Genomic DNA, 16,380 nt, shown 5'->3' with positions numbered 1-16,380 from the left:
AATTTATTTATATATTACGGGCACATTATTAAGGACCAATCTATAAGATTAACTTTAGTTATAGCTCAACCAAAGATGATGATCATTCAAATATAGACTGGTATCAAAATGTAAAATGAAAGAAAAAGAAACAAAAGGAGTAATAGTCGTTAAATCTACATTAATTTCAGAAAATTAACATTCCACTTCATCTACTAACATCTGAAAAGCACAAAAGATTGGATGAGCAATCCAAACCGTAAAAACTACATCGAAACTAAAGCCTAGCCGCCGAAACCGTAGAGAGTACGTCCCTGCCTCTTCAAAGCATAGACGACATCCATGGCGGTGACAGTCTTCCTCCGAGCGTGCTCTGTGTAGGTCACGGCGTCTCTGATGACATTCTCCAAAAAGATCTTGAGAACGCCTCTGGTCTCTTCGTAGATGAGGCCACTGATACGCTTCACACCTCCTCTGCGAGCCAATCTCCGGATCGCCGGCTTCGTGATTCCCTGAATGTTGTCCCGAAGAACCTTCCTGTGCCTCTTCGCTCCGCCTTTTCCCAGGCCTTTGCCTCCCTTGCCTCTTCCTGACATTTTTCGCAGCTGAAGTCGATTTGGGGTTTTTTTTTTTTTTGGATTCGGTTTGGTTCGCGTGTGAGTGAAAGAGACGGTGGGTTTGGGGGGTTTTATAAGCGTGTGGTATGGCCTTTGGGATTTGCTCTTTTTGTGTTTCGTTGAATGCGCGGTGAGATTTGAAGCCAGAGGTTGTGCCTTGGTTTTCGTTTTGACCGTTGGATGGAAATTGATCGACGGCTTTTAGAGCGATCCGCGTGAAAATCTGATGTCGATTATGAACCGTAGATGGGATGTTATCTGATGGAGGAAATGAAGTTTGTACTTTGTAGAACTGGGAGGATCGTGAGAGAATTGTGGTCAATAGACAAGTGGCTTTTTTTTTTTTTTTTACTCTTTGTTGGAAAGAAAGATGATTAGTAACTTTTTTTTTTTATCCGAAATGGTGTTTGCCTGAATGAGAAATTGGCAACAATAATACTAATTATTTATCAATTATCAAAAATCAACCAAAACTCAAATATTGACATATTTAATACTAAAAATCAAGATTTTTCGTATCTTTTGAGAAAATCAGCTTTTGCAACTAAATTAAAAAAAAAAAAAAAAAAAAAAAAAAAAAAACTATGTCAAACGGTGCCAATGTTAATTCATATTCTAGGTATCTTAAGATAATTTTGTTGGTGTAAGTTAATGGTTCAGTTTGGCATAGGTTTGCTTTTAAAAAAATGTGTTTTTATATTTTACTTAAAATAATAATAATGTTTTTTTTAAGTAAAATCTAAAAACACATTTTTTTAAAGCAAACATATGTCATGTTTTTTTTTAAAACAGACAGGTATTTGGTAAACTATTTTTAAATTAGTTTTTGCTTGTAGGAAAATCATATTTTGCGTTTGGTAAAATAAACATGATTTAGCGTCTTGAATTGAGACTCTATTTTTTCAACTTTTAATATAGCTTGATTGAGTTAAGCATAGGCATGTTGAGTGTTTGGAGATCAAAAGGTCACTCTTTTATTTATTTATTTGTCTATAATGTGAGTGTTTGGATCATTTTGTGAAGTATTGGCTTTCTACATTGGTATCAATTGGGTGTTTTGTGTTTAGTTAAGGATGGATTTGCACTTTTTCGACCTGTGAGCTCACGAAGACCATTTTTGTGTTGTCCGTATTGTTGAATCAATCTTACTTTTTCCAAGTTTTCAATCTTTTTTCGAAGGTAATTTTCTTTCGCGAGATTCTTTTTCATGTTTGGTTAGTAATGTTCTTGACGTTGTAATTGGATATTGCATTCCCTCAATTATTTTGCAACTGTTACCATTTCAAAATATGAAAATATTGAAAAATATTGATTTCTTGATTTTCAATGCATACCTAAGAGCATATGTAATTTACATTGTCGTTCTTCGACAAAAATTCAATGAAATTTTTTTTTTAGAGATTCAACAAATCGCGCTGACCGTAGCTTCTCAAGAGATGTTCTCGGCCAATTTCGGTTCAAGAATGTATGAGCCTTGGCTCGGGGAGTAGTCAGCATGTCCAAGGACCTTCAACCTTTGGCTCAGAGACTCATTTAAGTCTTTTTCCAGGGTTCAGCAAGTTTGAATTTTCCAGTGTAAAGACCTCAAAGGTAATATTTTCAAAGAATAAAACTATTGTGGAGGAAAACAGAAGAAGACAATAAATAGAGGGAGTTAAATGAATAAATAAGGAGGGCTTAATGGCAAATTTTCGAGATTATGATTTCCTTAAACCTTAAGGGGCCGTTTGGTAGTTCACTCAAAAAGTTTTTGTTTTCTATTTTCTAATTTTTGTAGTTGTACTGAAAAATTATTTTGCAGTTGTTTTAAAAAAACTGTTTGGTACAGTTTTCATTTTTGTTTTTGAGAAATTGAAAAAACTGTTTGATACAGTTTTCATTTTTGTTTTTGAAGGAGGAGAGAAGAAAAGAAATTTTTTTTTCCAAAAACACATTTTATTTGTTTTCAGTTTTCTTTACTCTTTACAAAACAACTTCAAAAATTTTTTAAAAATTTTTCCGGAAAATTAAACCAAACACAACTTTCGTTTTTTGTTTCCAATTTTTTTTAACTCAAAAACTATTTTTGAGATGAGAACCAAACAAGTCCAAGTGTTTCAAAACGAAGGTTCAAAATATCACGATATATCAATGATATATCGTTTTTTGAAGAGTCTCGGTATAATATCAGCTATAATCGTTATCGTTTTCTGCCGAAAAAAAGATGAGAACAATAGAGGTATGCATGTTTATATTTATGCTATACAATTACTACCAATACATTACACGAAATATTGCACAACTCACAGTTCTTTTGAATAGTATTTCATAAAATGTTAATTGGATTTTGGAATCCTAAATTGTGACAAAAGAACTTAAATATATAGTGTATTGAATACAGATATTTATGAAATATTTTTTTAAATTCAATTTTTTCTTTTATCTTTCTATCATGTATAAATTTTGTATTGCTTCATGTGACATTTCAAAAAATAAAAAGTTCATACAGCTATTTTTGTGTGTATATTCTACATACATCATACAATAATTATTTTTATATTATATTTTAACAAATATTATCACATTTTATTTCTAATTACTGTAAGTTTCTTTAAGTACCATTATTTTGATAATTTGTTCTCATATATTTATTAATAAAGTGCTTAAAACTTTATAGGGAAATATTATCCCATTTTTTATTTAAATTTAATTTTTACGTTTATTTTTGTATCCTTTTTCACTTTATACTTTAAAATAAGGGAAAATAACACATTTATACCCTGTATTTTAGTGAAATATCGAGTTTAACCCTCGGTTTTCAAAAATGTCGAATTTATACCCTCTGTTTTACTAAAATGACGAAATTATACCCTGAAATAGATAACAGTGTCACGAAAATTCTTTTTATAGACTTTTCATTGACGTTGACCATAATATTTATATATAAACATCAATTATCTTTAGTCATTCGCGTCATATATGTAATTTATTTAAAAACTAAAAAAATAAACAACAGTCTCTTAATCGTGAAGAACACAGAAAGAAGCAAATGGGTAAACATCGATAGTTGATAGCCATCAAAATCGCATATTCGAACAGAGAATCAAGGATTTAGAGTTACAATTCGAACACGGAATGAAGTCATCTCTTAGAAGGTATGAGTTTTATTATTTAATTTCAATTTAAGGCTATTTTTATTTCAAAATTGAGAATTTGGAAGTTAGGGTACTGATTTAGATTTGATTCGGTTTTTTTATATAAGAGTTAATATCAATGAAAGGGAGATTTGTGACGCTATTATTCATTTCAGAGTATAATTTTGTCATTTTAGTTAAACAGATTGTATAATTTCGTCATTTTAGTTAAACAGAGGGTATGAACTCGACATTTTTTAAAACTGAGGGTTAAACTCGACATTTCACTAAAACACAGGGTATAAATATGTTATTTTCCCTTAAAATAATGTACTATGATAATAAAATATAAAATATCTTTTACTATATCCTTAAAACCAATTTAACTTTGAATGTTCAATTATTAATAATTTATATTATTCAACAAACAATATTTTTTGAGGTATTCGAAATTTTCACACTTAAAGTTTCTTCTATTATATTATTTTTCATCATTTAAAATATCTTTCTTCACTACTACAAATGTTGGATTACACAACGGAAATTCCACAACGGAACACAGTACCGTTGTGGAATCTATATGCTTCCACAACGGTACAGTCGTACCGTTGTGGAATGTCCAAGATTCAACAACGGGACACCGTACCGTTGTGGAATATCCAGGATTCCACAACGGTACCACAGTACCGTTGTGGAATCTTTATGATTCCACAACGGTACTGTAGTACCGTTGTGGAATTCTGGACATTCCACAACGGTACAGTGACCCGTTGTTGGATCTCGCCGCGGCCAAGGCTCAAACTCGCCGCGGCCAAACTTTTCCACAACGGTACACTGTACCGTTGTGGGAAAGGTATGAAGTCAGACATCTCGCCGCGGCGAAACTTATGAGTCACCGCGGCGAATCGATTCCACAACGGGACAATAACCCGTTGTGGAAATTTTTTACGACATTTCGCCGCGGCGAAGGCTGAAACTCGCCGCAGCGAAATGTCGTAAAAAATTTTAGGGCTTCCCTATAAACGCCTCATTTCGATTTCTTTTTTCATTTTTTACACTTTCTCTCGCCTCAGACCTTCATTTCGGCCGATTCTGTGCCATTTCTCCTCCTAAACCAACCTTGAAACTTCGCCGCCATTTCGCCGCCGCCAAATCTCGCCGCCCTCCTCGCCGAAGCAAAATCTCGCCGTGCTCTTCTTTCTTTCTCTCGGTGTCGCCTCCCTTGCTCTCTCTCCCACCAAATTCTTTTATCAAGGTATGTTTTTATCTCAATTTCATATCAAAATCCTAATTTTTATGAATACTTTGTGTGATTTATAAACTAATTTATGATTTTGGTTGTAATTTATGATATTGGGGGTGTAGATTTGGCCGAAATTAGGGTTTTTTATTTTGGGTTTTTTGTTCTAATGTATGATTTTGGTTATAATGTTATTTTAGATTTAAAATGAGTTGTATTTTGATATTGTAGTTAAATTGAGGTCGGATTTGAGTTTGAATTTGTGTTTGTGATGAGTTTTATGTTTTATTTATTTGAATATAATGTGTTTTTATATGTATTTAGTGTTGAATTGAGTTTAATTTTGTGTTGAAGATGATTTATTGTTTGAAAATGTTGTTGAATTTGAGTTTGAAATGATTTGTTCAATTAGGTGAAAATGGGCCGTTCAAAGACAACCGCCGGTCACAAAGAAGCCGCCCCTAGCTCTTCTCGCCCCCCCACAAAAAAAAATAAGAGGTCTCGTCAAACCGAACCCGAACCCGTAGTGGATTATAATAGTCGGGTATTCACTAGCAAGGCCGCAGAAGAACGCTACGACATCCTCGTTCAACGAAGTCCGATCTTTGAACAAGGGTTGAAGGTGAGCTCAACCACGCCTATAGGGTCTCAAATCAACAATACCATCGAAGGTTTCTCTTGGAGAAAATTTTGTGCCACACCCGAGCACAAAGCAAACGTTACGCTCATGTACGAATTCTACGCGAACTTACCAGATCACGAGGATGATGTGGTGACGGTTCGTGGTGTAGACGTTGATTGTAGTGTCGGAGCCATCAACGCATTGCTAGGAACCCCGGACATCGAATTCGAGAATGAGGGTTATCAACAATGGTTGAGAAATCCTAATCTCGATGAAATGTTGAGTTTGTTGACTACTCCAGGAGAGAATTGGGTCATGGACAAAGGAGTTAGAAAGCTTTTCCGTAAATCACTGACGAGGTTAGACTTTTCTTCTTTTTTGCGTGTATTATTTTATCTATTGTATGTTTTAAATAGAACGGTGTTTATTTTTTCTATTAATTGCATGTTTTAAATATAACGGTGTTTAATTTACAGGCTCGCAAAAACGTGGATTTATTTCATTTGCTCCCGTCTCTTTCCGATAAAGCACTTCACCCGTCTCGACGAGGAACATGTCCATCTTTTGTTTTGTATCATTCGTGGTAACACCATCAACGTCGGTCGATTCATCTACAATTGGATGAAGAGAATCGACTACAAGAATATCAAAAATGGGTTGCCGTATCCGTCAATCATCTACGGCTTGTGTCTGAATGCCGGTGTTGGAGGCGCAAAACACGACACAACCAAGAAGTGTGGGGCGCCTATTAATGACAAGACGATCGAGAGATACATTGTCAAAGAGCCGGAAGAGGAGGAAGAGGATGAAGAAGATGAGGATGAACCGTCACTCAACGAGCCACTGTTGTGTTTACAACCACCTCCGGGGTATGATCCCGCCACCCAAGAGTACATTGCTCGGTGTAGCCACTATCTCGTTGGCGGGTATCAACACACCCAAGATTACATGTACCAACAAGGACAATATGGCGCCGCGGCTTTCGAAGGATTGAACGAGCTGATTGGTCGATGGGACATCAATCAGGAGAATCAATACCGGTTTCCTCCATATCCTCAATACACATACTATCAGGCGCAAGCACCGCAATGGCCACCGCATATGGCACCTCCTCAGTACCCGGGGCCACCACCACCACCACCACAACCACCTACGAATGACAACGACGACAACGAGTAAATTTTTTTATGTGTTTTTTGAAACCTTCTAAGTTTAATAATTGTTTTCATCTTTTTTTTTATGTGTGTGAGACTTAAATATTTATGTCTTTATGTGTGTTTGATACTTGTTTCAGATTTTAATTTGTGTTTGAGACTCGTTATGGTATTGTATGAATTTATGTTTGAGACTTGTTATGGTATTGTTATGGTATTGAATGGATGATTTGAGTATTTAAAATTTATGTATTGATTGTGTTTGATATTACTTCAGATTAAAAAGTAATAACTATAGATTCTCCCCGATGAAGAAGACATTAGCCGCGGCCACATGTTGTTTTGGCTGCGGCGAGTCATCTTCGCCGCGGCGTGTTTATAAATGGCCGCGGCGAAGTGGGTTCCTAAAAAAACATAGACTCTGGAACTTATTTCGCCGCGGCCAGGTGTTCTATTGGCCGCGGCGAGACATCTTGGCCGCGGCGTGTTTTGTACATGGCCGCGGCGAAGTGGGTTCCTAAAAAAACATAGACTCTGGAACTTATTTCGCCGCGGCCAGGTGTTCTATTGGCCGCGGCGAGACATCTTGGCCGCGGCGTGTTTTGTACATGGCCGCGGCGAAGTGGGTTCCTAAAAAAACATAGACTCTGGAACTTATTTCGCCGCGGCCAGGTGTTCTATTGGCCGCGGCGAGACATCTTGGCCGCGGCGTGTTTTGTACATGGCCGCGGCGAAGTGGGTTCCTAAAAAAACATAGACTCTGGAACTTATTTCGCCGCGGCCAGGTGTTCTATTGGCCGCGGCGAGACATCTTGGCCGCGGCGTGTTTTGTACATGGCCGCGGCGAAGTGGGTTCCTAAAAAAACATAGACTCTGGAACTTATTTCGCCGCGGCCAGTTGGTCTATTGGCCGCGGCGCGATATCATCATGGCCGCGGCGTGTTTTATACATGGCCGCAGCGTGTTTTCATCATGGCCGCGGCGAGTTATCATGGCCGCGGCGGAATATTAAGCCTTGACGTTTTATAGTCTTGGAAGCGGCCATATTAGTATTTATCAACAGGATATTAACAATAATTATATAAAGTATATATCATAAAATAAACTAAAATACATATTTTTTTTGTTTTCACACTAAAATATGATTGATATCCGAACTATCTAAATGAGAAACATCATCATCATCAAAATCTTCGATCTCTTCATCAACAAGTGGCAAGCCGGATGTGAATGGGGGGATATTAGACATGTTGTCGTCTTCATCTTCTTCAATATTTCTCGCTTTCATGTGAACCACTAATGACAAATCTGGATTGACGGGTTCTGGTACGTAAAACACTTGAGTTGCTTGTGAGGCCAAAATAAATGAATCATTCTCGTAACTTGTACGTCGAAAGTCGACAATCGTAACTCCGTCTTTATCAACTTTAACATGATTGTTGTCTGCCCATTTGCACTTAAACAAAGCTATTCGTAGCCCACAATAATCAAGTTCCCAAATGTCTTCAATGTACCCATAATAGTTCATAAAAGCTTTTTTTGGATTTTTATCCTTTGCCGAAGAAACGTGTAATGCTTCAGCAAGTAATGTAACACCACTATTTTGAACGGGATGCTTGTTGTCTCTTTCTTTGGTGTAAAAAGTAAAACCATTAACAGACCAAGCAGTGTACCTTGTAACCATTGACGAAGGACCGCCAGATATTTTGCTCAACGTTTCTGAATGTCCTGATTCTTGAAATAATCGTTTTCCAAGCCACTTCTGAAACAAACGATTGTGCTCTTCTTGTAACCATTTTTCATTTTTAGCTCTTTTTGGATCATTTGCCCTCAATTCTTTCAAATGAATATCCACAAACGGCGTGACCTCGGAAACGTTATGCAAGACATGGAGACTGGCTTGCTCCCACTCTTTCCGGTTGACGATAGAATAAGTACCTATACATAACCACTCATATAAGTAGTGGTCCTCTCATGAATAAGTTAAATACACAAAAGAAAGTGTCAGAAAACATACCTGTAGATAAAGCTTTTGATTCATGACTTGTGTTCTTTGGCAACCCAATCGCGTCTGCATTAGTTAAATACTCCGAACAAAATTCAACGGACTCCTCAGCTATATAGTTTTCTACTATGCTCCCTTCCGGTCTATTGTAGTTCTTCACATAACTCTTCAACACTTTCATGTAACGTTCGATTGGATACATCCAACGTAAAAATACGGGCCCACATAATTTCACTTCACGTACCAAGTGAACAGTTAAGTGAATCATGATGTCAAAAAACGAAGGTGGGAAAAACTTCTCTAGCATGCATAGAGTTTTTACCAACTCCGATTGCATGGAATCCAACCGAGTAGGATCAATAACCTTCGAGCAAATCGAGTTGAAGAATACACATATCTTGGATATTGCAAATCTCACATCGGGTGATAAAATTCCACGCAAGGCGAGAGGTAACATTTGTTGTAGAAGCACATGACAATCGTGAGTCTTCATTCCAATAAGTCTCAAATCTTTCATAGATACAAATCTCGTATAGTTTGAAGAATGACCATCGGGAACTTTGATAGACGCAAACCATTTACACAACTTCTTCTTCTCCTTCCGATCTAGAGTATACTTAGCCGCTGGAAATTTAGTTTTTTGTCCGACCTCCTCATCGGCGTGCAAAATACTTCTTATATTCAGCTCCTTGAGATCCCTTCTAGATTTTATTCCGTCTTTCGATTTATGTGGATCATCAAGAAGAGTACCGATAACGGATTCGCAAACATTTTTCTCGATATGCATAACATCCAGACAATTCCGAACGTAGTGCGTCTTCCAATACGGAAGGTCATAAAATATCGATTTCTTCTTCCAAGGATTCTCTTGAAACGACTCTTTAGTACTAGCACGACGCTTTCTTTTTCCAAGGACTTCATTGACGTTTTTTACCATCTCGTAGACATCTTCACCAGACAAAATTCGAGGAGGGAGCCGTTCTTCTGTGTTGCCATCAAATGCTTGTTTTAACCTTCTAAATGGGTGGTCTCTTGGTAAAAATCTTCTATGCCCGAGAAAAACAGTCTTCTTACTATGCTTCAACCGAATGGAAGATGTGTCTTTCATACAAATAGGACAACCAATCGAGCATTTCACAGAATATCCTGACAAATTTCCATAGGCCGGAAAGTCGTTAATAGTCCACAATAACATTGCCCGTAAGTTGAAAGAATCTCGACGATAAGCGTCTTTAACCTCATAGCCCTTATCCCATAACATCTTCAAATCATCAACAAGCGGTGCCATTTAAACATCGATATCATTACCTGGTTGACTCGGTCCTGATATCAGAAACGTTAACATCAAGAACTTTCTCTTCATACAGAGTTTTGGAGGGAGATTGTAGTTCACCAATATAACCGGCCAAACACTGTATTTACTGTTCATCATGCTAAACGGGTTCATACCATCAGTTGCTAAACCAAGATGAAGATTTCGGGGATCAGCACTGAAATCCTTATACTCAAAATCAAAGGATTTCCATTGGGCAGCATCGGCAGGATGTCTGAGAACACCATCATTGACACGTTTTTCGGAGTGCCAAACCATGTTCTTCGCGTGTTTGGCACTATTAAACATTCGTCGGAAGCGTGACATTGGAGGAATGTACCATAACGACTGTAATCATAAAAAAACAATAAGAAGCATACCATTATAGGCTATACATGTATTTGATAATCGAGTAGTGAAAACATACCTTAACTGGAACTCCTTTGACTCCGTCACGTGGCATTTTACCCTTCTTCCACCTCGACTCTTTGCAGATCGGACATTCATCTAGATTTTCATGCTCGTGTCTGTATAAAATACAATCATTCGGGCACGCATGGAACTTCTCGTACTTCATACCTAATGTGCCCAAAGTCTTCTTCGCCTCATACATACTTAAAGGAACTTTATTGTCTTTCGGAAAGGCTTCTTTAAGTGTTTCCAACAATTTTGTAAAGCTAGTGTTTGTCCTACCACCCGACGCCTTCAAATGAAACAACGTAACTAAAAACGACAACTTCGAAAAGCTTGTACACCCTTCGTATAATGGTGTCTCCGCATCAATCATCATCGACTCAAACAACTCCGGCCGGTCAACAAAATCGTCCTCCAAATCATTCATCATTCCGGGCATATCATCAACATCATTTTCAATATCATCAACGCTATTGTTTATCGTCGAACGAAAAACCTCACCATGATAGTACCATATTTGATAGGAGGTCGTTATTCCATACGCAAACAAATGGGTTCGAACAACATCAAGCGAAAAATGCCTATGATTTCCACATCGAACACAAGGGCAACGAATAGATTTCACGTCGTCCATATTATCTCTAGTGAATTTACAAAACTCATCTACACCTTCTTGATATATCTCAGTTAATCTATTCTCCCACATCCATTTTTTCATCTTCAATGATAGAAAATCCTAGATTTTACAACAAATACCCATTCTAATTACCAAGTTATAAAAAACAAGTATATTCAAAGCAAGTAGGAGAATAACTTACAAGATTTGGACGTATAGTTGAGAGTGATAACCAAGAATGGCGCAGAACAGGTCGGAATTAGGTTTGGAGTGGGTTTCCGAATGAGGTTTTGAGATTAGAAAGTGAAAATGACGAGAAATTTTAATTTATAGATCCAGTGCACGATGTTTCGCCGCGCCTAACACTATACCTAGCCGCGGCGAATAGATTCCACAACGGGACAATCGTCCCGTTGTGGAATACACTCGCCGCGGCGAAAGAAATACATTGCCGCGGCGAAATGAGTTCCAGTAAATCTGAGAACTGTTCGCCGCGGCTATACTATACTTTGGCTGCGGCCAGGTATATCACGCCGCGGCGAACTGCATACGTGGCCGCGGCGAAATGAGTTCCAGGGGCTATGTAAATCTGTGAACTATTTCGCCGCGGCCACGTATGAAGATCGCCGCGGCGTGAATGTTTCGCCGCGGCTAAGTATATACATGGCCGCGGCGAAATGAGTTCCAGGGGCTATGTAAATCTGTGAACTATGTCGCCGCGGCCACGTATGAAGATCGCCGCGGCCAGAATGTTTCGCCGCGGCCAATCAGATACGTGGCCGCGGTGAAATATTCCACAACGGGACGGTCATACCGTTGTGGAATGAACTCGCCGCGGCGACGTTGGTCTTTGGCCGCGGCGAAATATCGCGGTCAGACCCTAAAACAGTTTTCCCACTCGATTTTTTTCAAAATTTTCAGAAATTTCATTTTTCTTCTTCTTCTCTCTTTCTCTCCGACCCATCCTCTTCTTCTCTCTTTCTCTCCGACCCACACCCACTCCGTCGCCGTCGTCTCTCTCTCTCCTCTTCTTTCTCGGCCGCCGTCCCTCTCTCTCCTCTCTTCTTCCTCAGCCGCCGTCCCTCTCTCTCCTCTCTTCTTCCTCGGCCGCCGTCCCTCTCTCTCCTCTCTTCTTCCTCGGCCGCCGTCCCTCTCTCTCCTCTCTTCTTCCTCGGCCGCCGTCCCTCTCTCTCCTCTCTTCTTCCTCGGCCGCCGTCCTTCTCTCTCCTCTCTTCTTCACAAATTTCTAAGTCCACAAAACCTTGCCTCCGACCACAAGTCCCGACAACGTCATTGACGTTTTATCTCTCCACCACGCCTCCGTGCTCGTCATCTTCACTCCGGGTAAGTGTTTTTTCTATGTAATTTGTATTTTTATGTTGAAATTAGGTTATGGGTAAGTGTTTTTTTTTATGTAATTTGTATTTTTATGTTGAAATTAGGTTAGAATTGTGTATTTGTGTTTAAGTTATATAGAAATTGAATATGGAATTTGATATTTATGTAGAAAATTAGTGTGGAATCGAATTTCGATTTGAGTTTATATTGAAATTGGTTTGAATTGAAATTGAATTTAAGTTTGAGTTTGTGTTGGAATTGGTTTGAATTGAGTTTATGTTGAATTTTGTTTTTTCATAGATTATGTCTAATACTTCCACTAGTACCGTTAGCGGTAAACGGAGATCCACCAATATCGATGGTCCCGGGAAAAGAAGAAATACTCTTATGCCCAAGATTAATAAGGTTAAAACTCTTGGTAAAAAGATAAACGTCAAATTTAATGATAGAGATGAACCATTGGATAAGGAGGGTGATGAGTTATCGAGTTATTTTGGCGTGTTAGCTTGAGAACACGTTCCAATTTCGATGATCGATTGGAGACTAAAAGAGCATAAACAGCTAAAAGAAAGGATTTGGAACGAAATATGTGAAGCATTTACGGTCCCTATCGAACTTAAGAATAATTGTCTTATGAGAGTTGGAGAAGCGGCGAGGTTATTCCGTCACGAGCTATACAACGATCTAGTCAAAGACAACCTCAATGATCCAAGCGTCTTGAAGAGGCCGGAATACGTTTTAAAACGCTATGGAAATATCACCGAAGAAGATTGGATAAAATTTGTTGAGTATAGACGTTCCGATATGTTCAAAAAATCATCGGACAATGGGAAAGAAATAGCGAGGAAGAACGTGTACAAATCTAGAACCGGCCGCAATGGATATCGAAAACTTGATCAACAAAAGGTTAGATTTACATGTTTTATTTTGTTGTCCATGTTTCATAATATTTATTAATTAATTTGTGGTATTGCTTGATAATAGTACGAGGAAACGGGTGAATGGCCTACAAAAGAGGTATTATGGGTTGAGTCGAGAATGAAGGGAAAATCATCTCAAGAAGTTACGGATGAGTCTATGGAAAGTGTCTTGCAATCTAAGGAACATCCCGGTCGTGTTCGTGGGCAATCTAAATACTCGTCAAGTTGCAATTCCGTATCTCGTCGGTCAAACTCGAGTGACGAGGTAACTAAGTTACGTCGAGAAATGTGTGAGTTAAAATCTTTCATTATGAAAGCCTTAACTCAAAATGGTTTGAGTCTCAAAGATGCTAATGACGAGTTGCCTAGTGTCCTACGTCCCACAAATGAAGAGGAAAATATTGGTGTTGATGAAGAGATGCCTAAGGGTGATGATGTAGAGATGGCTAAGGGCGGTGATGAAGACATGGCTAAAGATGGTGATGAAGACAAGGCTAATGAAGTAACGTCTTTAGGTAATTTTTAATTTTTTAATACAAGTAAAAAAGTCAAATATTTTTATATATATTTTTTAATAACATTAGTGAATTTATTAGATAAACAATCTCAACATGAAGTTGCCGACAAACCCGATAGTGTTCGAGCAAGTTGCTCAATGAATCCAACCACGCCGGTGACACCGTGTTCGGATGAAAGCATAGAATGCATTCTCCTCCTTGATGATTTCATGAATGGAGGCACGATTCATGTAGCAAACGGGCGAGCGTACATGAATGCCGAACACGTTCATTTTTCATCTTTGGAGGATGTAAACGTTCGAGTGAGCATTGCGACGGCTTTGATTAAGAAAGCTTTTTTGCCGATTCCCACCGATGAAGCCAAGACTATTGAAGAAGCCGTAGGGGGCTTCGTTAAGTGGCCAAAGAGATTAATAGAAACTGAAATTGCAAAAGAGAGTCGCGGCCCGGTGGTCACACAAGTGTTGAAGGTCGGTGGTGGTAGTGAACCTAGCGCCGATGACGATAAGAAGATTTCATATACGTTGATTAATCCAAAGTTTCGATTGCTCGCCCAACATGCCAACCGAGTAATGTTACCGAAAGGGGATGCAATCAATGTCAAAGTTTGTGCAAGTATCGCCGTAGAGCGTATTCCGGTGATGTTTGACGATGTTAAAGAATTCCTTACATACGAGGAAATAGGCGCGTCATGCATAACGGTTTACATGGGGTAAATATTTCTTTTATATTCTTTTTCTTATATCAATATACAATATTTCATTTTATTAACTAATCCAATAATTGTTTTTCGTAGTTATCTACAATCCATATTAGACAAAAATAAGCGGAGTGAAGTAATGTGTTTTGTTGAAGCGGGTTTGGGTTGCTACCTCCAAACCAACAACGATGAGGCCCATTTATCCGAACGCGTCAAGCAAATCGGGAAAATAGTACGAAATTGCAAACCAAAACAACTAGTTTTGATGCCGTACAATTTAAATGAACATTGGATGCTTGTTGTCTTCGATCTTTGGAAAGATCAAGCGATGTTCTTCGATCCGTTGAAAAATAAAATCCCATTGGATTTAAGGATGTTGATAAAAAGGTAAATTAATTACATGTTATTTGAAATATTTCATTTCCACTAATGCTTCTTTTCTAATATTTTTTTTTTGGCGTATAAGGATTTTTTCGGATTTCAAGCTTCACAATCAAGAAGCCCGAAGTAACGGTCAATCAACCTTAATCACAAATGCCTCGGCTCCCAAACAAATCGGAAACACGGAATGCGGGTATTATGTTTTAAGTTATATGCGTGATATTGTTGGAGTTGGTATAGATAAATTACAAATGAAGAAGTCATATACACCGGATAACTTAGAGAGAGTTCGAGAAGAGTGGGTGTTATACGTACAAACTTTTATAGAATGTGAATATTAGTTTGATTTTGGATATAGATATTTATTTTTGGATTTTTTGGATATATATTTGGTTTTGGATGTTATGTATATATTTGGGATGTTATGGATGTATTTGGATTTTTTGGATATATATTTGGTTTTGGATATATTTAATTTTCAGGTTTTTAATTGGAAAACAAAAAAATAGCTCTCAGGTACAATTTGACCGCGACGTGTAATCATTACGCCGCGTCAAAGTTTCATGGGAATTCATCTCGCCGCAGCCAAAGGTATTCCTTGCCGCGGCGAGAATTTTTAAAAAAACAAAATTCTTGTTCGCCGCGGCCATGTATGTCATTGGCCGCGGCGAACTATTCCACAACGGTATGTCTGTATCGTTGTGGAAGATCACGCCGCGGCGAGTACGTACCGTTGCCGCGGCGAGAAACGGAAATCAACATAATTCTTGTTCGCCGCGGCCATGTATGTCATTGGCCGCGGCGAACTATTCCACAACGGTACGTCTGTACCGTTGTGGAAGATCACGCCGCGGCGAGTACGTAACGTTGCCGCGGCGCGTTTTGGAAATCAACATAATTCTTGTTCGCCGCGGTCATGTATGTCATTGGCCGCGGCGAACTATTGCACAACGGTACGGGGTACCGTTGTGGAAGATCACGCCGCGGCGAAGTCAATACGTAGCCGCGGCGAGTTTTAAAAAAAATTGATTCATTTTTCACAACGGGACCGTCCCGTTGTGGAAACGTGGAGGTTTCCACAACGGTACTGTACCGTTGTGGAATCCCTAAGATTCCACAACGGTACGAGTACCGTTGTGGAATCATTACACAGCGGAGGATTCCACAACGGTCAGAACCGTTGTGAAATCATTCCACAACGGTACTGTACCGTTGTGGAATCCACTGTTTGTAGTAGTGCTTATGGTACTTTAATATTAACTAATATATGTATGAATTAAAATTATATTGTATTTAACATATGTATATCATTCTCTTAGGATTATGTGTTTTGAGTAATGAATTTGATATCACTTATTTTTCTTGTGTGCATAAACATACAAAATAAACCATGACGAATATCAAAATGATCATATATATATTATATAGATCAAAGTGGAGACAACACATTA

General features: G+C 38.4%; 2 protein-coding genes across 2 annotated transcripts; one reads left to right on the top strand and one right to left on the bottom strand.

Moving 5' to 3' along the window:
• Positions 1–140: 140 nt before the first annotated feature.
• On the bottom strand, positions 141–679 carry LOC149404444 (histone H4). The gene has a single exon (XM_089606980.1). The coding sequence runs from the start codon at positions 573–575 to the stop codon at positions 264–266; it is 312 nt and encodes a 103-aa protein (XP_089463106.1). The 5' UTR covers positions 576–679; the 3' UTR covers positions 141–263.
• Positions 680–5,847: 5,168 nt separating this feature from the next.
• On the top strand, positions 5,848–6,795 carry LOC149404443 (uncharacterized). Its single transcript, XM_089607060.1, has 2 exons — positions 5,848–5,930; positions 6,048–6,795. The coding sequence occupies exons 1-2, from the start codon at positions 5,848–5,850 to the stop codon at positions 6,748–6,750; spliced, it is 786 nt and encodes a 261-aa protein (XP_089463186.1). The 3' UTR covers positions 6,751–6,795.
• The last annotated feature ends 9,585 nt before the right edge of the window (positions 6,796–16,380 follow it).

Source organism: Urtica dioica, chromosome 2 (genome assembly GCF_054948205.1).
Source record: "Urtica dioica subsp. dioica isolate 48M chromosome 2, U.dioica_male_clone48M_v1_H2, whole genome shotgun sequence".
Lineage (NCBI taxonomy): Eukaryota > Viridiplantae > Streptophyta > Magnoliopsida > Rosales > Urticaceae > Urtica > Urtica dioica.
The sequence above is the reverse complement of the archived record's forward strand: the minus strand, read 5'-3'. Positions and strand labels throughout refer to the sequence as shown.